This window comes from Diaporthe amygdali (assembly GCF_026229845.1).
Source record: "Diaporthe amygdali strain CAA958 chromosome Unknown NODE_19_length_847323_cov_64_739301, whole genome shotgun sequence".
Taxonomy (NCBI): domain Eukaryota; kingdom Fungi; phylum Ascomycota; class Sordariomycetes; order Diaporthales; family Diaporthaceae; genus Diaporthe; species Diaporthe amygdali.
This window is the reverse complement of record NW_026517039.1, coordinates 534,339-556,043: the sequence shown is the minus strand read 5'-3', so window position 1 is coordinate 556,043 and position 21,705 is coordinate 534,339. Positions and strand designations below refer to the sequence as shown.

The window sequence follows — 21,705 nt, the reverse complement described above, 5'->3', positions numbered from 1 at the left end:
TAGGTGGGAGCCAAAAAATGAGAAACTTGATCAGGAGGCTGGATCGAGCATCGAATACCCGGCGAGACAGAAAAGACTAGGTGCGATAATTAGTCAGCAGTAGTCAAGGAAAAAAATGGATAAAGTCAAGTCCTATAGGCAACTATTATTGCATCGTGCTGTGTATCGCGAAGGAACACACGAGATGAAATGTCAGACTTGAAATACTGGTGAGCCTAGAATGGAGCCAGGTAAAAATATGCTTACCTGATACGTGGGATTGGAGTTCTTGGGGATAAAAGGGAGAAAAAGCCACACAGATATGAAGTGGGCCCCCCGACCGAGTTTATGTTGTTGCCTATCGGGCTGAGCCCGCTCCCAGACGGACGGGCTAGAGATGACGGCTCGTTATGAGACCTACTCGGTCTGCTTTTTTCAAGAGTCCGACCCGGTCCGAGGTCATGCGAGGCCGTTCTAGAAACGTGGGTAAGCTGGTAAGCAAGCCAGAAACGAACAGACCCTGGTCACACTCGCTTCCTTGACGTGCAGTAGGGCGGCTGAAAGGATCGTCATCCTAATGGCTGGATTGTACGACGACCCTTAGCGGATCGCAAACGGCGCTGCTCAGCCCTACGGGGAATTGGCTCACCACATCATTTTCTTGGGATCGCGCTGGGAAGGCCCTAGATGCCATGTGGGAATTCTCCGTGTTGCACGAAATTTGAGTTGGGCAAAGGTGCGAGGTAGGATTTTCTGTTGGTCAGCCGCCTGCGGACGAAGGGTCTGGTGCCGTCACTTTGGTACTTGGCAGATGGCACTTGACTACAACATGAACAATCTCCGAGACGGGACTATATGCGTTTGTTGAAGGTATAAAGTCAAGTTGGACCTCCAGCTCGATGGATGAGGTAGTGCTCGAGGTGGATCAAGACATCAGGATTCAGACTGCAACCTCATTCACAATTCTACGCACCAATTAACCAACCATTTTCCGTTCAAAATTCAAGAACCACCAACCAAAAAATTTCAGAACATTTACCACCATCACCAATACCAAAATGTCTCAGCAACAGGGCTCGTCTGGGGGTGGAAGCTCGAAGTCCAACTCGTCGGGTGGCTCCTCGACCAACTGGAACGAGGTCCTACGCTACTCCTCCCCTATCGGAGTTGTCAAGTCAGACGTCGTCTACGGGGTTTACAACCCTTCATCCTCGAACAACGGCCAGGGCTCGTCTTCTTCGTCATCCGGGCATGGCTCCGGCTCCAGCTCCAACAGGCGGTAGAAGCAAGGCCAATACACTTTTTCGCGCGGATCTAGCGCGGGCTTCAACGCCACAGCAGATGGTGATATTTCTGGGATAGAACATTCAAAGAAGTAGAAGGAGTTCTTAGAGGTCTCAAGACGTGCTTCATTTGCGCGCAGCATGAATGGGGGAGGGGAATTGTGTTAGAAGTGTTTCATACGGTCATTTAGCAGGATAGAATTTGATTGATGAGGGAGATGCTTTCGTAACAAAGAAGCAAAGTCGATGATATTATCTAGATATTCACACATTCTTTTAAAACTCTTGCAACAACAGCATATGGACGTATGAGTGTCTTGCACAATCATTTTCTTTCAAAAATGGCCTTGAAATGCAATTCCTGTACTTATAAATTAACCTTCAACATTAATGTCACAATCTACCAATTAACCTAGCGAATATTTACAGGCCCTGTTAGGCTTCTGCAAATTACGTGAGAGCGACACCATGTAACCCTGGTGCGTAATTGACAAGCAGGCAGTGCAGTTACTCTTTCTTTGTGTCGGTAGCCTCTCAGAAACGGACAAGTCAACGCTCCATGTTCAGCATGCCCGAGCTTTCGTTTCAAATTCTGGCCTGACTCCTTAGCTTCTTCACCACAGCCTCTGCACCTCCTCCCTTGCCAAACATTGTCCTCAAATCATCAGCCAGCTTTTCGGGCCTCTCATGCGCGGCGAAATGCCCGCCATCCTCGTGCCTCTTCTCAAATACCACTGGGCCCAGCGTCCGACCCCAGGTGTTCGGCGGTACGACCAGGTCCTTCGGGAAATAGCTCAGCCCGAGTGGCACTTTGTCGTGATAAGGATACCCCGAAGATATGGCCTCCTGCCTCGTAGCCTCATAATAAATCCGGACGCTAGAGTCAGGCCCCGCCGTGCTAAACGCATAAATACTAATCCAAGTAAGGATCTCGTCATCAGTCCAGACATAACTGTCCGTCCAGTCATGCAGCTTCTCGTAGATCCACGCCAGCAGCGCGACGGGCGAGTCGGCCAGCCCGAAGCCAAGGGTGTGCGGGCGCGTCGACTGCTCGAGGTTGTACCCGAAGCCATGCTTGCGGAACCATGCCGTGCGCTCCAGGCCCTCCCGCTCCGACTTGCTGTACGGCAACACCGAGTGCTTGACGAACTGCAGCGGCGTCTGTGACAGCTCCGGCGGCTTGATCACGCGCACGAAGTTGAGATGCGACGCCACCACGTGCTCCGGGTACTGGATGCCCATCCTGCGCGTGATGATGAAGCCCCAGTCGCCGCCCTGCGTGACGTACTTGTCGTAGCCGAGCTGCAGCATCAGCTTGTGGCATGTCTCTGCGTACTGGTTTGGGCCGAAGCCGGGCTTGGTAACTTTGCCTGAGAACCCGTAGTTGGGGAGGGATGGCACGACGACGTGGAAGGACGGCTGGTCTGGGCTGGAGGGGTTGGTGAGGAGCGGCAGGAGCTTGACGGCCTCGTAGAAGCTGCCGGGCCAGCCGTGGCTGAACAGCAGAGGGATGCTGTCTGGGCGACTGGATTTCTGGTGCACGAAGTGGACGTCGATGTCGTGGAAGCCATCGACGAACACAGTCGTTGTGAACTGGGAAAGCTGCTCGTTGAGCTTCGACTCCGCGGCGCGCCAATCGAAGCCGTTCTGCCAGTACGCTGCGAGCCGCTTGATGTCCTTCAATGGCGTTCCATACGACCAGGACTCGGACATGTCGACATCTTGGGGAAACGTTGCCAATGAGAGCTTGGTTTTGAGCTTGTCGATCTCCGCATCCGGTACGGCGATCTTGAACGGCTTGATATTCGCCATGATGGCTCTTGGCTATGCTCAGAGAATAGTATACGAATGTGTATGTGCTTTGAGGTAATGATGCTTTTCTCAATTAGCTTTTCCAATTTCCAGATGTCAATGTCGAGACGGCGACAGGTGAGGCATCAGTTGGGATCTCCCCTTTTTATAAACGAGTACAATATCAATTGCAACCGTGATCAGCCGCCCAAGTTAACTTGATGCTCATGAGATTACAAATTTTCCTTCTGAACATCCGTGCAGCTAAAGCAAGGTGGAGATGGTGAAATCTGGAAAGGCGTGACGCTGTTTGACGTTGGAGATAGGGCGAGAATGGGCCGAGGTGAAGTACGTACTTGATAGACTATTGTCTCATCCATCACGTCACAGGCCATCAAGTCATATTAGGGCGTGCCAAGCCCTTCGGCCATAGCTGTGTAAGCAACCTGTCTTCCCCGCCCTTAAGCCCTTCGAACCTGGCAGCTCGGATGATCGCCTCTTGCCCTTGGAACAGACCAGTCAATTTGATTCGGTACTTGTTAGGTGCCGCATCGACTCGCATCTCATGTGCATCAGGCACATTGAAGCTCAGACCCACCTATTCGCTTTACACCACGTTGGTTCCACAAATCTAGATCTTAAACCTAATTCCCAATAGCCTCCAAGACAAAGTGGTGAAGCAGATGCACTTCGATGTCTTTAGGATTAGGTGATGTAGTTGTTGATATTGTTCATCCAGTCGATTCATTCATTCGATGTGAAAATTCATTTAGGTGGTGCACAACGTCTGCCTTTATCAATTCACCATTATCTCAATAGCCATATGTGGTGACCGCGATCTTGATGGAAACATTTACATTCAGTTCGATGACTGCAAAAGCTGGGTGATTGTGCCCGTTTCGAATAAAAATCACACTGGACAGCACTTCGAAGCCCCATGATTCTCCATCAATGTCTCATTCGGGATCGAAGACAGACAAGAATAATGTGCAAGAGTGACAAGTACAGGTAATTCTACGAGCAATTGAATGGACAATCCCGCACCCATTCTCATACAAATAATGCGCTGATAGCTGCCTCTTCCCTTGTGAATAGAAATGGCTTCCAGCAGTCACTACCGCGCCCAGAAGGCGTGGTTTCCCACGTCCTTTTTAAGCAGGCTTGACACCCTTCCCACAGGTTGAAATAAACACTAACCAACATCATACTTGGCAAAGATAACCTGCGACAGACTGACCCATTTGCCCTGAATACTTCCCAGCAACGAGTGTGTGACCAGCCTCTGAACACTGCAAGAACCACATTCCTCCTGGCTTGTTGACCCAAAGTCATCATGGCAATGTCAGGTGGCTTCGCGAGTATCCCGAAGGAGATACGGGATAAGATCGTCGAATCGCTCTTCTCTAATTGCCGCCAAGATCACTCTCGTACAGCTGCCTACGCATCCGTATGCCGGGAATGGCAGGCTTTCTTCGAGCCAAAGCACTTCGCAGATCTGTTCTTGACGCCATCGCGGGTGGAGGCTTTCGAACGGTTCGTCGTTGGAGAGAAGCGGAAGATGGTAAATCATATCAAGTAAGTTTCCCACCAGAGTTTTCCAACCCAATGTAGCCCTACTTTATCTGCATACTCACAGTCTTTCTCACCATTCACCGATCCTATTCTCACCCGACAGACCATTTGGACCAAGGAGATGAGAGCTGAATTAACCTTTTCTATAGCCTAGATGTTGGACTGTGGTCTCCGAGCTGGGAGCGAGACTCTGCGACAGAAAATGCCGAGGATGACAACTTACTTCATGTCATCGGAACACTGTTCAATTCTCTGAGCACATGGGACAAAGTCAAAGACGTGAATCCACAGCGGCTCTTCTTGGAAGTGTCCGGCCCTTTCCGGCCCTCATTGTATCGCTGCCATCAAAGCACAGACTTAACCAGCTTGCCCAAGATGAATACGATCACGACCTTGGTGCTGCAGCGGAATTTCTGCTTTCAGTCACGCCCAGATCATTTGCGTCTGCTGTTGCGAAGTCTCCCTGCGTTGAAGAAGTTGGTCTACCAACAACCAGAACCGCCTGGGCGCGAAGGCAATGCGGAACATGATCAGTGTGAGTGAGGATAGCTGTACCACATGCTGGCAGGGATTTTAATTCTGATGTCCTTGTGCAGGTTATGAATTCATTTTCGGCCAAGGCTTGCCAGCTTCTCTCACGGAGCTTTCGATTTTCGAAAAGCCGATTGATGGTTTTTCTCCCCTTTCCATTATACAGGGTCCGGGATACGCGCCTCGTGACAACATCTCGTCGCTCGGACTCTCTCTAGCCAAAGCCAGTCGACAGCTGGAGCACCTCTCTGCATCCTTCGCCATCGATGCAAGGCACTTCCTCCGCCCATTCTGGCCACAGGAATCTACCGACAACGCCGAAATCGACGCCTTCTGGACTTGGAATAAGCTAGAGACCCTGGCTCTCACATCGCAGCTGCTGGCATTTCCGAAACGATCCTCAGAAGAAGAAATCAATTGTCTGCTGGAAGCTGCAAGCGTAGCAGTGCGGCGAATGCCCAAACTGCTCACGCTTGAGTTGTGGTGCGGCAATGGCAACGAGCATGGATGTCTGTTCCGCTACACCCATGACCCCATTTCCAGAAGCGCCTCGCTCACCTGGCAGGGAACCTGGACTGTCGACATCACATGGCGTGTTGCCCGCTCTTGGAGCGAGACTGTGTACCAAAAGACCGGATCCGGGGCCGAAATACAGTTCGAGAAGATGGCGTTCGCAGCGCCACGAATCACGGAAGCTGTGTCTGTTTTCCTTCTTTTACGAGATCGCGTTGGCACTCCAATGGTGAGCAAATACCTATATTCAACGAATTTTGGACACATTCATTGGGGTCAATTTGATTCCGTGGGAGCCTTTTCCTTATTCTTTCCCGGAGAAGATCCAAACCGTTCATTGTTTCCTAACGCTGACCTGAATTTTAGTCATCATGGGAGAGATGGAGTCGTCTCGATTAGCTTTCACGAAGATTTCGATACCAAGTGGTAAACTTTTTGGCCAGTAAACCAATAGTCTTGCAGGAATTGCGAGCTGGACGATGAACATGATATCGCTGTCAACGGCAACTACTAAAAGTGATTTTCCAAGTTTTTTTAAGGGCACAAAAGCAGTGGAGTCGAAGCATGGCATTAGGTTTGACCCAGAGTCTCATGTCAGACCACACGAGAGAGAGAATGGTATACCAACAGCAAAAATGGTGTGTCAGAGGCTATGCTCAGTCTATGTTGAGAAGAATTCTTTGCGACGTTATCTCTTCGCAAGCAGGTGACCAAAGAACACTTGCGGGGACTACACAAATCTGAGGTCATTACGCTGAGCCTCGGAACCAAATTCTTGTGTGTTGAATTTCAGAGCCTAGTCCACCCCATCAGAGCCACCCTCTTGTGGAAGATAGCAGACCAAGCTCCTCAAACTTTATCGCAATCGAATTGTTTTATTACTTGATGTTTCATTGGACTACGACAATGCGACAGGCCATTGCATAGATATTGAGCTGTGAATTTCATGCCAGACATCATGTGTGCTATCCGGGTTAGTCACTTCTACAGACGGTGAAGCAAAAAGGAGTGAAGACGCAATCCAAACTCGTTACTTGGTGCGGTCACTTGGTCTTTATAAAGTGAAGTTCTTTTTTGATGCTGATTGATCTCAGGGCCTGGGAGTTAAGTAAAGTCCCCGACTCATTGTATGTAAATGAGATGCGGAGAGCTCTAGCTTGCCCAGGGATCCGCTCCCAAATCCCGACCCGGGCTGCCGAAGTGTGCGGACGCTGCCAGCATGTTGCTCGGGGCCGAGAGTCAGGGGCCGACGCAGTGCCAGACACCAGAAGCATCATGTGCGGTATGGAGTCAACCTTCAAATAGACCATAGTAGACAACGGGTGGAAGGAAAGCATGTGCTGCATCCAAGACAATCTCGACCCACTCTGGTTTCCGTCTGCTCGGTGCTCCGTCGCTTCTCCGAGATGTGTTGCTGCTCCGAGCCGGCAGAGCATTCACCCTGGGCGCCGCATTTGTTTCCGTTAGTTCAAGCTAGCTACAAGTGTCTCCGTTGAACTTGGAGCGGGCACCCGATGTGGGGAACATCGGGTAGCGGAGCGGCAGCGGAAGGGACATTTTATTTCACGATGACGGCGTCGTCATCGTGAGGGGCCAAAAGAATAGCCGACCTTCTTTTGAGCTTCACATTCATTAAGAGAATACCAGGCCGCCAGATCCATTCTCTATGTTTCCGTCAAGTCTGCCTGGGTCTACACACTTCTTCACACCGCAATCTCTCCAATTAACACATCACGCTTCACCATGGGTGTCACTAAAGACCTCCACATCGTCATCATTGGCGCCGGTAAGCTGTTACTTTGGAAGTCGTCTGGCGACCCGTTACATGGGATTCTAACAGCATCACAGGTATGGGCGGCCTGGCCACGGCGCTCGCCTTAGCCAAGGAAGGTTTCACGCATATCGATGTCTACGAAACTGCCTCGGATCTCGGATTTGTAGGGGCAGGAATCCAATTAGCACCCAACATGGCCAGAATATTAGACAGGCTTGGTGTTTGGGAGCCAATAGCAAAAGATGCCACTCCGCTAAAAGGCGCCAGCATTCGAAGTAAGCAAGATATACATCACCTACGTCAACGGATTGGTTGGAGCCTTATACTGACTCGGAACGTGCGCAGAGGGCCCCACGGATGAAGAGCTCGCGTTCTCCGACATGACCTGGATCGAGGATTCGTACAGCTACAAACATTCGGTGGGCCACCGAGCATCGCTTGCTGGTGAGCTCTACGAGGGTTGCAAGAGGGAATCGGCGATCAAGTTCTTCTTCGCCTCTCCTGTCACCGAATTCAAGACCTTCTCACCCAAGCCCACATTTATCGTGACGCCCCGGAAAGATGGCGGTGACCCGTACACAGTCAGCTGCGACGTTCTTTTCGGCGCAGACGGCGTTAAGTCACGAACAAGAGTAGCCATCCTCGAGGACCTTGGTGTGGACGCTAAGGTGGTAGACTCAGGGCAGGCGGCATACAGAATCATGCTAAAAAGAGAGGACATGGAAAAGGACCCGGAACTGTTGGCGCTCATCGACGCAGACCAAAGCACAAGATGGATCGGCGAGAGGAAACACATCATCGCCTATCCCGTATCGTCAAAGACAATCTACAACATCTCCACCGCACACCCCGACAGCAACTTCGCCGCAGCGCCGGACGAGACATATACGACGCTGGGGAGCAAGGAGTCGATGTTGTCGGTGTACTCCGACTTCGCCCCTGTCATCCAGAAAATGCTCAACATGGTGCCCGAGGGAGAGGTGTGTGAGTGGAAGCTCCGTGTCCACCAACCCCTGCCGACCTGGACTCACGGCACCGTAGCACTGGTGGGAGACGCATGCCATCCAACCCTGCCACACCTGAACCAGGGCGCGGCCCAGGCGATCGAAGACGCAGCCGTGATCGCTGTCGCCCTTTCCAGGACGCCGGACTCCAGCCCAGAGAGCATCCACAAGTCGCTCAAGGTGTACGAGAAGCTGAGGAAAGAGAGGGCCGAGGCATTGGTCGCCATGGCTGCTGCCAATGGCAAGGAGATGCAGCTGGGCGATGGTGCTGCGGCAGCCGAGAGGGATGCCGCCTTCAAGGCGTTCAGGGAGAGCGGGCAGGGTAAGGTGCCGGACAAGGCAGCCGATAAGGGAGTGCTGAGCTTTATCTATGAGTGGGATGCGTCCGAGGAGACGGCGACTCAGTTCGAGAGCATTTACAAGAGTTTGTAGATTAGACTGCAGGTTTCATGTATTTATTGGTTGTGACAATCCAAGTCTAATCTTTACCCCAGCTATACCAGCGCCACATTCCCAAATGAATAAGTAGAATAATTCGAGGACTACAGACGTATTCTTGATTATTTTACGGAGGTAAAGTAAAATAGTGGTAAGGCGGTATCCATCCACCAGATATGGTCTATCCTGACTGCTTAGGCCTTTGTGTCTAGGAACACCACCTCAATTGATATCCGAGGAATATATGGCACTGATATATTGCCCTGTGTTAGCTGTTTTCTTGCTCCTCTTTTTAATTCAGAGAACCTTGATTACGTCTTGGTGATGGGATCTCATAACAATTTCATGTCCAAGTCAATAGTATTCCAAGCTGTCAACGTTGTGGCCACATGGCCATAGGTGGTTGGCCTTGACTGGATAGCAAGGTCCATAATGTATGGGCGCGCTCCAAATCTAGTGATATTATCCTATTAACTCCAGCTGAGCTACTCCTTACTTGGTCACGAACTTCAATGATCGTGTACACGTCTCCACAATTATATTCGGTACCTTCGGTACCTTCTGGAGGAGTGTACAGGAGGTAGATGCAGTGTAAGGTTGCGAGGCCAAGTTCACATGATATATAACGGACAGGATAACCATCTATACCAGACACTTTCACGAGAAACTCTCTACAACTTCATTACACTCTAGTTGTGGTTTCAGTCATTTCAAGGGAAATGTTGACATTGGATTTCTCCTGTTCAGCCAAATGAGCCAGTTTAAACATTATAGGAAATATTGTACTTTATGTACTAAGGTTTAAAAGAGTGACTCCGTGGTCTATGTCAACGCATCTGCTGATGTTCGAGCACGCTCCTGGAAATCTCGTATCGAATATCGGCGCTTATGTAGCAAAGGCGAGGGCTTGCAAAGTAAGAATAAAAGAAAGTCTAGCCCAGGATATGGGAAGATCTGAGGTGTGCGCCAATTTTTGTTTCCCAGGCCGCACTCGCATCATTCTTACTAGCATCATGTCTTTTTCTCTAAACAGACCCGTACATCTGATCAATCTCGGCCTGGTATAGGTCCAAAGTCGGTCTACGCTTCACAGTTCCCTTCGGAGTCCGCTTCATCGGCCTTCCCGGCTCGGTGAAGATGATTCTGTCCTTCGTGACGCGCGCCAAGTCGTAGTACTCCTGGTTCCCACGGTCGACGGCCGACCAGATGGAGTCGATCAGAGCTCTGCGATGGTCCTCATCGTCCAGGGTCATGGCCTCCTCAGCCTGGATCTCATCCTCGAGCTCGACCAGCAGCCCCGGCCGCGGCCTTCGCTGGCCCAACATAAGGGCGCCCTTGACTTCCGGGTGCGCACCGACTTTTTCCTCCATCGTCAGCGGGTTAATGTTGGATCCTGTAACCAGCACAAAGCAGTCGTCAGCCCGGCCGCGGTACCGCCACAGCCCGGGAATTGTGGGGTGTGGTGAGAACAGATCACCCGACTCGTACTCGTCCCGGTCAGGGAACACGCTGAAGATGGGTTGAACGTCGCGCGGGTCAGCGTTGCGCACGACCACCGCCTCAAACTTAGGATCTCCGCCGTCCCAGCTGTGGCAGCGGAAGTCGATGCCCGAAACGGGGTGCGGCATGATGTACTTCCAGACGGACCGGTTCCAGGGCCCGCCCGGGCGCAGCGCCGGGAACGAGGCCAGCTCCGTCGACCCGTTGACGTTGAACAGCTTGACGTGTTTGGCTACGGTGTCGCCGTATACGTCCGCGACGTCCCCGCCCGTGTAGAAGATATACTCCAGGTGTTGGGCGGCCGCACGGAGCAGCTGCGGGTCTTTGGCAATGGCGTGGATGAAGCCCGCCGGCACGAGGGCGATGTCAGGTCGTGCCGCCTGCACGCATCCAAGGAAGTGCTCTTGAAAATGGTCAGGGGCCAGAATGCCTCCCGGTAGTGGGAAAATGACGGTTGACTGGTTGTGTACGGCGTCGAACAGCGTGGGCATGAGGTTGCCGCCGTGAAAGGGCGGCATCATCACCAGCACGCGGTTACCTTGGTGCAGCACATCGAGACTCTGCGTGCCCGGAGGCGGCTCTGCGTGTAGTGCCTGCACCCAGCTGCTGACCCAGTCATGGGTAATGATGACTGGTTTGGGAAGGGCAGTTGTCCCTGACGTGTGAAGCACCAGGAGAGGCTCACTCCACGCAGTAGCGAAGCGCTTGTCATAAGGATAGTGCGGATATTCAGTGCTAATGAGCTGAGCGGTCGAGGCAACGGGCAGAAGTCTCAGGTCGTATTCTGACATGAGGGTGTCGACGACGGACACGTATGGGGGACCTGCTGCCAGGATAGTCCTGACGTTCAGAGCATCGAACAGGGCTTTGTACCCAGCCAAAGTATTGCGTGGAGAGCACAACAGAAGCTAAAATGTATGTTAGCCGGTTATCGTCATCTCGGAATCATGACCATCTGCTTACTTTGTAGCCAGCTTTACAAGCTGCCAGTACAAGTGCATTCTGCCGGAAGTCGTTAGGCCCGAAATAGACCAAAGTTTCGAAGCTTGTTCCCGGCCCAAGATTGTCTGTAAGCCACCAGGCCAGCCCGTTCACGGCATTAGCCAGGCCTCCATATGTGAGTTTCGAAAAACCATCTGCGTAACTCTCTGGGTTGGTCGGGTATTCTGCATAGACGGCTTGGGGTCTGCTTGCAGCCATTCCATCAACAATATGGGGCAGTAGCTGTTTCCTGCTATAGGCCGGTTTGGGGACCTTCGAACCCTCCTCGAAAATCAAGGCAACCATGCTGGGCTGGGATTGGAAAATTTAAGGTGAGAAGAGATACTGTAGCTGTGAAAGAGTGAGAGAATGAGGTGAAAGCGTGAGCTACAGGGTGAGAGAATACTTCCACGGAGTTCAACCCAGGAAGAAATGCTATATACGTTCGTGGTCTAAGGAGCTCAACAAGTGACTCTGCAGCGCCTCATCCGAGCTTGGCTGACCAACTTCAGCATGGATCATGAACATTCTTTTCGTGGTGTTCATGTGGGTTGGACGGTTCAACTGTACCGCCCTCAAGAGCGATCCTGCAAATCCCTCGATGATTTCGGAACTGTAGAATCACATTCTTCATCAGTTCTTGGAGCACCTACAGTTTGAAATATTCCGCTGCACTGGTTGATCCTACCACCACCAATCCCTCGGTAACCAGTCACCATGAGGAGGATCCAAGCCCGCAGAAAATCGCCCGATGCTGATCAATCCTGCATTTCAGTCCATCAGTTACCTGAGTACTTCAAAGGTACTCCTTGACTGTACCCAGAAAGAGCCGAGTTGCGCAGAAGTCACAGGTTAATACTGAAAAAGTATATATTAAGCAACCAATGAGAAAATCAATAGTGAAATTCCGAGGGATTATAGCGTAAAGTTTGAAATATTTAAATTTACTTTCTTGGGTTTGTCCTTAAATTTTCTTCTAATATACAATCTTTCTTGTTATATTAAATTGATTTGATATATTCTAACTGGTTTAAAGTTGATTATTTGAGTAATTAAACAATCCTTTTCTTAATTTGAATAAAAAGACTTCTTTTAATTCTTGCCTCAAAATAATATAAGGATTTTCTGAACATAGCAAGGATATTTTTGTATATGACGTAAAACGTGTTATTTATTGCCATTCTTCCATGCTGTAGTTGTCAACCTGACCAACGGTGCTTATAAACATTAACGTTACCTGTAAAGTTGAATGTCTTTCCTTCCTCATGGGGCATTAAAATCACATCAATTGCCCTAATTACGAAATGTAGTATTGTGGTCTCGGACGTCTGCGTCCAACGTGGCACGAATCCCGGCCACGCGTATTGTCTCGCACGTGCAATGCGAAACCAAGCAGCATATTCAGCCTGAATCACTTCGGCCACGGCAATGTCGGCAGAAATCCTTCAGAGTTGATATACAAGGCTGAGGCGTCCTTCGGAAGTCGGAGGAGGTACCGGAAATTTCACGCAGTACATACAGAAGTACTTTACTCACGAGCATGTTGCGCCACGCATGTACAATGCAAAGCCAAAGCAAATCCTGTCCCAACAAATCTTGTCATATCGTGCTCTGCATGCACAATCCTTCTCACGCCCCCAGACTTTGAGTCCATATGTACAATCACTCTATCATTACAGTGTGGCGACTTGCGGCCCGACATCCGCGGACTTGCAGCAAACCAGTCACAAGCACAGGCAGCCTTGCTGAGACCCAGGATCATCCCTTTCCAAGCTATTTTCGCGGAACATGCAGAGATCTCCTGCAATTTTCCTACTGTGATTTGAAAGTATATCGTTTTGTGCCCATGTGGGGGCAGCAGTTGGCTTCTGGTGCTGACGGCATGCAGATCGACCTGCATGGATTCAGCCGAGGCCACGCCAGCATCGATCCTTCGCTCACCGACATGTGGCATATAGTGTGCAGCTTTTGCTTGCAGTGAGGTGTCTTTCGGGAGTCGGCCTCTTGCTTCATACTATGCTGCCGTCAGCTGGGCACAGGTGGTTAATTACGAGTTTGATCATTTTCTAGAGTCGATGTGGACAAGATCGACTTCGAGGTGGGTACGTAGTACCGGCCAGGATTTGCAAGTCTTCCCCTTCGAGCTGCGGAATGGCTGAGGCTGTATTGCTATGATGTCTTGGCTGAGCGGACCATGTGAAGGGAATCTTATGTTGAAGAAGTCTGTAGTCCATGCTGGGTGCTGCCCGGTGTGTACTCTGCGTCCATGGAGACTGATGAAAGTCAGAGACAAAATGTGGGAATAACGACTGAGGCATTCCATCACAGGGACTTTTCCACCGAGTTTACGGTGAACGGATATTTTTTTACTTGCCCACTTTTACCTTCCGCCTTCCTTCATTCCCAAGGAAACCTATGATCACCGCCATGGACTTGAGCAACATTTCAAACCATATGAGCAAGAAGCTCCAAGCCATCCTACCAGCAATAGGTGGTTCTCATCAACTTCCAACAGGGAGTTTAGCACCTGTCAACTTATCCCTTGCTGAAAATGTACTGCTGAGAGAAGAGGTCATGACCCTGGTGAAGGCTTCCATTAGGGACACAATGACTTCGAAGGTTAAAATCACAGCTCCTGAAGCATTCTAGACTATAGGCTGATGAGGCGAATAGGATATGTCCTACCCTACTGGCTTTGGTGGAAGCTCAGAGCTTCTCCAGGCTTTGGCCGGCTTCTTCAATAATTACTTTCATCCCTCCAAAGCTGTTCAACCGAATCAGATCGTCCCTACTTCTGGAGCTGGAAGCGCGCTCGATGCGCTTCTCTGCACCATTTGTGATACAGAGGATTTTGTTCTTGTTCTCGGTCCATGTTGGGGTATGATTCATTTTCCAACGTCAACTTGATTGCTCTCATCGCTGACTACTACTAGAGGGTTTTGGTCCATATTTCCTTATCCATGCCAACGCTAAGCCCATAATCGTCACCGCCTCGACCCTTGAGGGAGCTACGGAAGCTGATATCCTAGACGCTTTGAAAAACACATACGAATCTGCCTCTGAGAAACATCGCATCAAGGCGGTCGTCGTGACCAATCCCAACAACCCCCTGGGAAGATGTTACCCTGCTGACGTCCTCCGCGAGATGATGCTCTTTTGCAATGCGCACGGAATGCATTTCATCAGCGACGAGGTCTACGCCATGTCTTCGTTCACGGTCCTCGACAGCGGCTGTCATCCCTTTGTCTCGGCGCTGTCACTTTTGGACGGTGCGCTGAATATTCCAGACCTCGCCTCACTGGCATCCAGAGTTCATGTTGTATGGAGCATGAGCAAGGACTTTGGATGCAGTGGAATTCGAATGGCAAGTCATGAATACTACTCACCCTCAGGAACTTTGCCTAACACATATGACCCAGGGCTGCATTATTTCCCAGACCAACCCAGCCTTACGCCTCGGGTCTGGACTAGCCAGTTACTGGCAGACTTCCTCGTTGGCTAGCGTCGTGGCTACATCTCTCCTCAATTTTCATCAGCTGCCGGGTCTGCTATATCAGAACTCCGAGCGTCTGGGTGCTGCATACCGTCAGTTGACTGATGGGTTGGCAAGACTACGTATCCGGTACATCCCAGCAGCCTACGGACTGTTTGTCCTGGCCAAGGTGGGTGATCACTGCCACACCAAAGAAGCGGAAACGGCCATGGCCAGAGCGCTTGCCCTGAAGGGATTGATTGTTGCGCCAGGACAGAAGTTCTCCTGCGGCGACAAGGAGTGTGGCTGGTTTCGGATCACCTTTTCAACATCTGCTGAGAATATTGACAGGGCGTTACGGACTATTGAAGCCGTTCTGGGAGGTTCCAATGAGGTTTGAGATGGTCATTCCCAGTCGTAAACACGGAGAGTTGGAAGAGAACCGTGGCTTCGTAATATTATTGAAGTTTCTGTAACAAAACGAATCGACTAAGCACATCTCAAGCAACTGCAGCTCGATGGTTTTATTAGGTACAATACACAGTAAATTCATTCACTTGCTCAATCAGCAATGACAAGAAACATACGATCCTTTCAGAAGATTCATGAATGAGCTTAGATTGTTCCGTTACGTCTCGGCCAAATTTTTGAAGTGCTCATGCTATTTGAGGTTCCTCGGAAGGGAAAGGACTGGGATACAATAAGCCACTGCTGATTATGTGACCTTGTCCACTAGAGCGATGCTCCCGAGGACCAGGGGAAATGAACTAAGCTGTCTTGAACATTAAATACAGCTGAACAGCCTCCAGAAATAAGCTGGAGGCCTTCAGGTATCATGTGATTGAGGATTTGCAGGCAAAATTAAAGTGGAATGTTGACTGCTCATGTTCACAACTGAAGGGTTTCAAAGCTGTACGTAAGCTGCCTTTGCTTTCAGCAGCAGCGGACGCCGCTAGGGCGATCACGGGCCTATATTACAGGCGTTCCAGGCTGCTCCGCGGCCATACTGACCGGTGTGCAGGCTTTGTTTCTAGCCGATGTTTTTAGAAAATCTCCCTAACAATTCACGAGTGCTCCCTTGAGCGGCTGCCCCAGATAAGAATAGTGGTGATGCACGGAGCTCGACATAGGCCAATGTTGGTTCAATGACTAGTTACGGGCCAGGAGGATTCCACTTCTAGATGCGTATCTTTGTTGCCAGACCCAAGATCTTCTCTGCCGTTTCATTAGCTGCTTCCAGCCAAGGCATGTGGCCGTTTGGCAGCTTGTCCGTCACCTCAATTCCTGCCACAGCCACGAACTTGTCCTGCCCTGGAGGGTGAACCATATGATCATCAGAGCACATCAGGTAAGCCATGTGTCCCTTGTATACATGATCTTCGAACGGGGCATACGGAATGAGCCCCTGCATTGGCTTGATTGCCTGTGTTCGCATCTTCCTAGCCCACTCTCTGGCCTCCTGTTCGGGCAGATTGTGGAACAGGAGAGGTATGGGATCGGGTATCGACAAAAGCCCGGTGGTCTCCTATGAAGTACGCTAAAGTCAGATGTTCTGTCATGGCAAATTAGGATGTTAGAGCTGGGGACAACGCATACATCCAAGCTGACCCACGGCAAGAGCTGTGGTCCGATTCCCATTACTTGGAACAAAGACACCCCGCTGGGTACGCACGGAGCCGCCAGGTACACGATAGCGATGACACCGCCGGTCCGTCCAGCTTGGGCGAGCTCAGACTTGCTAAGGCCTTGCACCGCGCTCGCCCCGTAGACTCCAGCGAAGGAATGCAGCAGAACGATAACCTCCTTTCCTTGGCTAACCAGGGGCTGCAAGACCTCGTTGAGCACAAAGTCAATGTCGGCTTGGAGGTCCGTGTCGCCGTGTGGCAGGGAGGTGGAAGGGGGAGAGCGGCAAACGGATTCGTACCCTCGTTCAGCCAGAGCGTGACGGAGGCCGTCATAATTTGCCGGATCCTGCCAGGCACCCGGAATGATAGCAAATGATGGAAGGTGAGGCTCGAGATCAGACATGTTGGGTGCTATGGGATTCGTGATGGTGCTGGTGTGTGCAGAGAGGCAAGGTGGAATTTGCCCAAGAAATAAATAAGCCAGCACGACCAACGACAATACCAGAAGGATTCAAAAAGCCTCGGATAATTTGTGCAATCACGTTGCACAATACGTGCGGGCTGAGCCACACCCAACGCTGCAATGACGACGAGTTCTGGTATGCATGTCGATTCATTTGCAGACATGATCGACGGGAGTGAGGCAATCCTTCAGTGACAGCAAAGCTCCAAGGGCTATCGGGTAACGTTGTGTCAGCCAGCTTACAATTTGATCCGTGGATTCCTTGCTGCAGGAGTAACCTGCATAGACTGCAGTAGTTGCCCCTGAAGGATTCTGTCTCTGCTTTCGTGTAGCACGACCCTTCTTGCGACAAAGAATTCAAGGATCAGAGTGTATGTTGACACTGACCGCGTCCTTTCGACTAATCCTGGCCCAGCTTCCTAGGTGGGTCAGATCATCGCAAAGGATTATACTACACTAGTAGCTCTTGTCTTGTCATAGCTGCTGTAACGAGGTACCTTGATATTGCAGGCAACATCAATAGCAAGATGGTGGTGTGAGCACTTTTATTGCTATCACACTTCAGCATCGATATATATAGTCATCCCTGAGTCCTTGTGTCGGTGCCTATGGCACACCGGTTTCTACAGTGTCGAATCCGGCTGAGGTGTCAGATAACCAAGTACTTACATCTTTGCTTTAGCCTATACTCGCAGCCCCAGAGACCCGACTCCCGGATTCCACCGACCGACACCCAGCCAACATGCATTTCCTTTGTCTACACGGTGTGGGCACCAACAGCAAGGTTGGTAGAATCCCCGAAGATTGACAGAGACCGCATTATCTGATTTGTGACATACCTCTAGATCTTTGAACTTCAAACTGGTGCGCCAACAGGAGCTCATTGGAGCCCGAAGCGGATCCTGCCTAGTGGATGCTAACCATCTGGCAGCCGCTCTTCGGTATGCTCTTGGTCTTGAGCATACCTACGACTTTGTTGAGGGCGGAGAGAACCATCCGATGGAGCCGCGTATGTGTTCCTACCTTCGTGTTTTCCCATGCTCTTGTCGTCACAGCCTTATACGTCATTGGCAACAGCCGAGCTGAATGCGTAAACACACACATAGATGTTGCGAATCTCATCTCTCCTGATGATACCTTCCATGCGTACTTTGACCCCACATCGGGCCACAGCCTTCTAAACGCTCTCGATGATCTCGATGCGCTTGTCCGCGAGGCAGATCCTCCCTACGATGGCGTCGTTGGTTTCAGCCACGGCTCGACCCTGGCCGCAACGCTGCTTACTCGCCCTGATCAGAGCGCCCAGCCCCCATTCAAGGTGGCTGTCTTCTTATCTCCTGGAATGGCGGCTAATCATGCATCTCTGAGTCAAGACAAGATCGAAATCCTTCAACCAAACACAGTGTACCAAAGGATTTGCATTCCCACAGCACTCGTATATGCAGAGAAGGATGAGGTTGCCCCTGAGCAGGGTGTACTGCTTCAAGGGCTTTGTGACGAGAAGGTGATGCATGTGGCGATTCATCAGTTAGGGCATCAAATCCCTGGCATCAAGGAGAAAAGGGACTTGGAGGAAGCTGTGACCGCCATCACGCTAGCTATTGAAGATGTGTCGAGGAAGTCGGAACGCTGAAGCAATCCATTTACTTGTACTTTCCTTGTGGGAGGAACTTGCAGAGGGGCAAGTGAAATTTTACTCAAATCCACCATGCAGTGATGCATATGATACAGAATTCCGTTTTATCAAAACTGGTCCAAACAAGGAGATGGCATTATATGTGGCATGGGAACGATAAACATCGAGCAAGTCGAGAATTGACTAAGCCGATATTGTATAGCATTAAAATTAGCGGAGGAAAATTAAAACATGAAGAGAAATCGCAAAGTGGAGCCATGTGCGTCGCCGGGACGATTGCAGGTCACATTATAGTCTATCTAGATGCTAAGCTCAAATGTGGTAAATATCTGCTTGCCACATTCCAGTACCCCACCGGACTATTTCTCAAGCATGACATGCAATCTAGTGCTCACCACTCCTAACATCGCTACACAGTGCTAGAATTCTGCTTTGAGCGCACCTTTATCATCAACAAAATGGATGGAAACAACGCGGCACTAAACCCAACAACTACCTTCAGCTGCAGACCATAAGCAGCAGCAAACACATTTCTGGTCACTTCTTGCAACTCAGGCGGGAATGTGAGGATTTGCCGGAAGTTTTGAAGGAGCGAAGAAAGCTGGGAGCTTGTCAATACACCCGAAAGCTGGCCTTTAAGGCGACTGTTCAGAAGCGCAGAGCCGATCGATAGTCCAATGGCACCGCCCTACAGATGAGTTGGTTAATGATGCCCGCTCAACATGGAAAAATATCTTTAAAAAAAACAGATTACCCACCATCTGTCGAAATTGGATCATCGCTCCCGTAGCCGTGGCCAGGTCCCGCGGCTCAACGCTGGCTGGGGTGATGGTGACTAAGGTACCAAATGTAATGCCCACCCCAAAACCAGCTAGGATCTCGTAGCCGTACACTCTCGCGGGAATTGACAAGGCGACAGGCTCGCTGACCAAAAAAGCAAGGCCGACGACTTGGAAGACTGCCCCAGCCGCCAGCAGAAGGAGGGGCACCGGGCGCCGCATGAAAATGATATTGCTCACCAGCGAACCGATGGGGGCGAGCATGGCGTATGGGAGGAGACGTAGGCCTGAATCCAGGGCCGACAGGGAGCTGACTGTTTGAAAGCGTTGAGGGAGGTAGATGACCAGCATGACGAAGGGGACGCCGAGGAAAAAGGACTGCAAGAGCATGCCCATCCAGTAGCGGTTCTGGAAAAAGCGGAACGGAAAGACAGGCTCACAAGGGAAAGTCTCCCTGGTCGCAAAATACTCCCAGCAGACGAAGGAGATCCATAGCACTCCCGAAAGCACCAAAAAGACGATGATTATGGCCGAAGACCAGTAGTAATCTGTGGTGGCCTCGAGAAGTCCAGTGACTAGGAATAGGTTGGCGCCAACGAGAAGGAACGCGCCGACGAAGTCAATCCGCCGAATGGAACGTATGTTACTGGGCGGATGTATCCGCTGACCATGGAAGGGAAACTCGTTCGGGAGAAAGAGGCCCAGGCCAACGATTGCGACGGCACCAATGGGAAGACTATAGGTCAGTCAGTCGCTACGGTCCTGACACAGCGGATAAGGGCGACTGCTCACTTGATGAGGAATACCCAGCGCCATGTTGTGTTATCCGAAATTGCACCTCCGATGATAGGGCCTAGTAGCGTTGCGAGAGCAACATCTGCGGAGAGGATGGAGCCGTATTTCGGGTATTTGTCCTTGGGGATGAGCTCGAAGAATACTACCATGGAGATGGAGAAACAGCCAGCTCCGCCGATGCCTTGCAGGGCGCGGAAAACAATTCTAGACAAGAATTTGATTAACAAGATCCACGTTATCCCAGTCAGAATAGGAGGAGTGAATCTCACAGCATCACCATATTCTGGCTAGCGCCGCAAATGGCCGACGCGACGAGGAAGAGAATGAGGGCCCCGATCAGAGACCATTTTCGCGTGGCGATATCGCTCAGCTTCGCCCAAAAAATGATGAACCCTTCAAATTGCATCAGTACGTTCACACTCGTAACCTTTGTCCATCAGTGGCAGTCGGTGGTCTACCTACCAGTATACGTGATGAGGTACGCAATGACAACCCAGCTTGTCTGGCTGAACCCATTCAAATCATTGGCGATCGTCACCAAAGCAGTGCTCACGATAGAAACCTCGAGATTTGGTAGAAAGATGGCAATAGATATACTGTGTTCAGTGTAAGCAGAGGTGAGTTCCGAAGGCTATAGTAGCCATGAGAATATTGACAGCACCCACCTGAGCAGTAAGATTGCTATTCTCCAACCCGTGACATAGTCGCTCGGTGCCTCTTTTTCCTTGGGGATGGGTGACCTCTCTGCTTGTTGGGACATTTTTTTTTTTCGTTTGGAAACCACTGATATGGGGAAGTTGCAAAGAACACCAGCTGTCGAAGAGGCGTGGAAAGATACAACACGGAGCATATAGATAATTGTGTCTTAGTACTGGGAGAAAGTGGCTTGGAAACCTCGAAGGACACGACAGCTGATTACTCTCTCTATCCTTCGGACTGGCTTGAATCACCACAAGCAAGCCTGGAGTAAGTAGAGCGTCGTAGTCTTTGGGAGAATGTAGAGAGATTTGGTATCGACCCACGTTGATGGCCCAAAAGTTTGGTCCATTTTGCTTGTGCCACAGCAATGCCGCTGCCAGGAAGACTATGCCTGCATGCTTTTTGTAAGACACGTTGCCAAAAGTGTATACTTTGCAACGGTACCTTGTACCGTATGTAGATACTTACCTAAATAAGCATTTTCATCAGGATCAGCAATACCAGTCACCTTACGACGTCTCGAGAAGGCAGGTGAGACAGCGCACGCGCAACTATTAGACAAAACACGTAAAATTCCGCTACTGGGGGTTCCTCCAATGGCGACCGAGTGATCCGGAATCCTTTCCGCCACACCCAAATCCTTCGACTAGCGAGCCTGCAGCCTTCCCACGAATCTGCAGTCATTCAGCAGATCTGCAGCCTTACAGTCCCTGTTCCCTCCGTTCCGAACCCATTTATTCGGTTGGTGCCGCTGACGGCCCGAAGATACGGTATGGAGGGCATCTGATAATCTAATGGTCACCCGGGAGCCGGTGGCTTTGGCTGTCGGTTACCGGTGCGGAAATCCTCCGGGCAATGTGTCTTGGCTTT

The 21,705-nt window shown here is 50.7% G+C and overlaps 9 protein-coding genes across 9 annotated transcripts; 5 read left to right on the top strand and 4 right to left on the bottom strand.

The window, feature by feature from the left end:
* Positions 1-1,037: 1,037 nt before the first annotated feature.
* On the top strand, positions 1,038-1,262 carry J7T55_010531 (uncharacterized protein; the record flags this gene model as incomplete). The annotated part of the gene is made up of 1 exon (XM_053145084.1): positions 1,038-1,262. One exon carries the CDS (start codon positions 1,038-1,040, stop codon positions 1,260-1,262), a length of 225 nt encoding a protein of 74 aa, XP_052992378.1.
* Positions 1,263-1,847: 585 nt separating this feature from the next.
* J7T55_010530 (epoxide hydrolase) lies at positions 1,848-3,074 on the bottom strand (the record flags this gene model as incomplete). Its single annotated transcript, XM_053145083.1, has 1 exon — positions 1,848-3,074. One exon carries the CDS (start codon positions 3,072-3,074, stop codon positions 1,848-1,850), a length of 1,227 nt encoding a protein of 408 aa, XP_052992377.1.
* Positions 3,075-4,386: 1,312 nt separating this feature from the next.
* Positions 4,387-6,068, top strand: J7T55_010529 (uncharacterized protein; the record flags this gene model as incomplete). The annotated part of the gene is made up of 4 exons (XM_053145082.1): positions 4,387-4,628; positions 4,775-5,160; positions 5,222-5,898; positions 6,036-6,068. 4 exons carry the CDS (start codon positions 4,387-4,389, stop codon positions 6,066-6,068), a joined length of 1,338 nt encoding a protein of 445 aa, XP_052992376.1.
* A 1,344-nt stretch (positions 6,069-7,412) lies between these two features.
* J7T55_010528 (salicylate hydroxylase) lies at positions 7,413-8,879 on the top strand (the record flags this gene model as incomplete). Its single annotated transcript, XM_053145081.1, has 3 exons — positions 7,413-7,455; positions 7,518-7,718; positions 7,789-8,879. The coding sequence occupies 3 exons, from the start codon at positions 7,413-7,415 to the stop codon at positions 8,877-8,879; spliced, it is 1,335 nt and encodes a 444-aa protein (XP_052992375.1).
* Positions 8,880-9,910: 1,031 nt separating this feature from the next.
* Positions 9,911-11,672, bottom strand: J7T55_010527 (uncharacterized protein; the record flags this gene model as incomplete). Its single annotated transcript, XM_053145080.1, has 2 exons — positions 9,911-11,293; positions 11,349-11,672. 2 exons carry the CDS (start codon positions 11,670-11,672, stop codon positions 9,911-9,913), a joined length of 1,707 nt encoding a protein of 568 aa, XP_052992374.1.
* Positions 11,673-13,212: 1,540 nt separating this feature from the next.
* J7T55_010526 (uncharacterized protein) lies at positions 13,213-15,238 on the top strand (the record flags this gene model as incomplete). Its single annotated transcript, XM_053145079.1, has 5 exons — positions 13,213-13,313; positions 13,437-13,464; positions 14,040-14,244; positions 14,300-14,716; positions 14,838-15,238. The coding sequence occupies 5 exons, from the start codon at positions 13,213-13,215 to the stop codon at positions 15,236-15,238; spliced, it is 1,152 nt and encodes a 383-aa protein (XP_052992373.1).
* Positions 15,239-16,015: 777 nt separating this feature from the next.
* On the bottom strand, positions 16,016-16,866 carry J7T55_010525 (uncharacterized protein; the record flags this gene model as incomplete). Its single annotated transcript, XM_053145077.1, has 2 exons — positions 16,016-16,363; positions 16,435-16,866. 2 exons carry the CDS (start codon positions 16,864-16,866, stop codon positions 16,016-16,018), a joined length of 780 nt encoding a protein of 259 aa, XP_052992372.1.
* Positions 16,867-17,668: 802 nt separating this feature from the next.
* On the top strand, positions 17,669-18,559 carry J7T55_010524 (uncharacterized protein; the record flags this gene model as incomplete). The annotated part of the gene is made up of 4 exons (XM_053145076.1): positions 17,669-17,710; positions 17,772-17,790; positions 17,858-17,935; positions 18,033-18,559. The coding sequence occupies 4 exons, from the start codon at positions 17,669-17,671 to the stop codon at positions 18,557-18,559; spliced, it is 666 nt and encodes a 221-aa protein (XP_052992371.1).
* A 412-nt stretch (positions 18,560-18,971) lies between these two features.
* On the bottom strand, positions 18,972-20,896 carry J7T55_010523 (uncharacterized protein; the record flags this gene model as incomplete). Its single annotated transcript, XM_053145075.1, has 6 exons — positions 18,972-19,250; positions 19,321-20,077; positions 20,134-20,340; positions 20,406-20,529; positions 20,599-20,732; positions 20,802-20,896. The coding sequence occupies 6 exons, from the start codon at positions 20,894-20,896 to the stop codon at positions 18,972-18,974; spliced, it is 1,596 nt and encodes a 531-aa protein (XP_052992370.1).
* Between the last annotated feature and the right edge of the window lie 809 nt (positions 20,897-21,705).